Source organism: Galeopterus variegatus, unplaced genomic scaffold (assembly GCF_000696425.1).
Source record: "Galeopterus variegatus unplaced genomic scaffold, G_variegatus-3.0.2 Scaffold3800, whole genome shotgun sequence".
In the NCBI taxonomy this organism is placed as follows: domain Eukaryota; kingdom Metazoa; phylum Chordata; class Mammalia; order Dermoptera; family Cynocephalidae; genus Galeopterus; species Galeopterus variegatus.
The window spans coordinates 213,137-214,793 of record NW_007729911.1 but is presented as its reverse complement, the minus strand read 5'-3'; the positions used below and the strand labels follow the sequence as shown (position 1 = coordinate 214,793).

The 1,657-nt window shown below is 42.0% G+C and overlaps 1 protein-coding gene across 1 annotated transcript in view; it reads left to right on the top strand.

The window, feature by feature from the left end:
* Positions 1-105: 105 nt before the first annotated feature.
* The window catches only part of DOCK2 (dedicator of cytokinesis 2), a gene marked incomplete at its 5' end in the record, with an annotated part of 156,106 nt that continues 154,554 nt past the window's right edge, over positions 106-1,657 (top strand). The window contains 2 exons of the mRNA XM_008586010.1: positions 106-161; positions 658-754. Coding sequence (XP_008584232.1) covers positions 106-161; positions 658-754 — 153 coding nt within the window. The remainder of the gene's footprint in view (positions 162-657; positions 755-1,657) is intronic.

Below are 1,657 nucleotides of genomic sequence, written 5' to 3'. Positions count from 1 at the left end.
AGGATTTTACCAGTTAGTGGTTTTTGGAAAAAATCCTGAAGACCTAGAGTAAGTCATTTCTGTAGGAATATGTCTTTTTATCTTATTTTATTTTGTTTCCTACAGGGCATTTTTCCTAAATCCTTTATCCACATCAAAGAGGTGACAATCGAGAAAAGAAGGTATTTGCTACTCTTGGCCAGATGTGACCCTCCAGTGGCTCATGGATGTCTTTGTCCTGTTTACTTTGAAAATCTGACCCGGCAGATCTGAAGGGTGCTCAGCTCATCTGTCTTCTTCATGCCTGTGTTTATTTGTGTCTGCTTTCCCTTACTCGATGGGAGATCTAATCCACACTGATTCCTGCTCAGATCTGATTCTGAGAGGGTATCAGTCAGTTTGGAGAATCAAACTTTTCACTGGGGGCTGCGTTTGCACTGTACTAAAGTAGATTAATCCTGAATAATGAGGACGAAGAGCCCACCCCAGTGAAGGAGGACATTCAAAAGAAAGCCCCTGTATTTGCATAATGCAATTGGTGTGGCTATTAGACGCAGTTTAGTTTAATGTCAAGATGGCCCTTCTCTGCAGCTGCAGCTTAATGCAAATTTGCCAGCGTTTTAGCTTGTTAGCACCTGGGTCTCAATTTCACACCGTTTTCTCTCCCCCCTTAAATAGAAATACTGAGAACATCATTCCCGCAGAAATTCCTCTGGCACAAGAAGTGACAACGACACTTTGGGAATGGGGGAGCATCTGGAAACAGCTCTATGTGGTGAGACTCAAAACCCTGCGCCCCGGGATGGAGGCTTCTTTCAGTCTTCAAATTGGTTGAAGTTTGGAATTTAGTCATGATCAGAGCAGGCCAAGATGGCTTTGGTGACATAGCAGAACACACACTATGAGGATGAGGACATCAAGGCCCAGAGAGGTTAGATGACTTTCTCAAAGCCACACAACTAGCTAGTGACAGAGCCATAATAAGTGAGGTGTGGTGTGATCCTTACATTTTTAAACTAGTGCAAAAGTTGTCAAATTTGAGTGTGCATAAGAATCACCTTGATGGCCATTACGAATAAAGCTTCCTCTGATGGGGCTGGATAATCTGCATTTTTAATAAACTCAAGGGATTTGATTTGGTAGTCTGCTGATAACACCTGGAGAAATACTGTTCTCATGTATTAATTAACTCATGGCTATTTTCCTCAGATCTATGAAGAAGGTTTGACCCTGGAAAATGAAGAAGACATTTTGCATTGTTTTCCCTGTTTTGAAGCAAATCTAATTTTAAATTCTCCTTGATGCTCCAAAGCTCCTAATGAAGGCAATTTAGCTAAGCAAACCAGTAAGCGGAGAGGAAAAATGTCCACCCAGGCTTCCTGCGTATTTGTTATGTTACAGTGCCGTGTGCAGATGCTGGTGTGTGCACACGATTTGTAGACTTACCTTTTATGGTCTTAAATGTCAACTGCCATGTAGACAGTTCATCATATGTGGTAATTGGCACATCCAATTCTATAAGTTCCCCAAAAGTTGCTAGGGAAGTTTAGGCGGCAAGCAGTATGCTTGTGTCTAAAGTGATTTCTCGTCCATCTCCACTACCCCTTTTAAAACATCACCTGCCCATGTACCATAGAACTTGGCATTTTCCCTTAAGAAACCTTCAGATAGCAAGTCC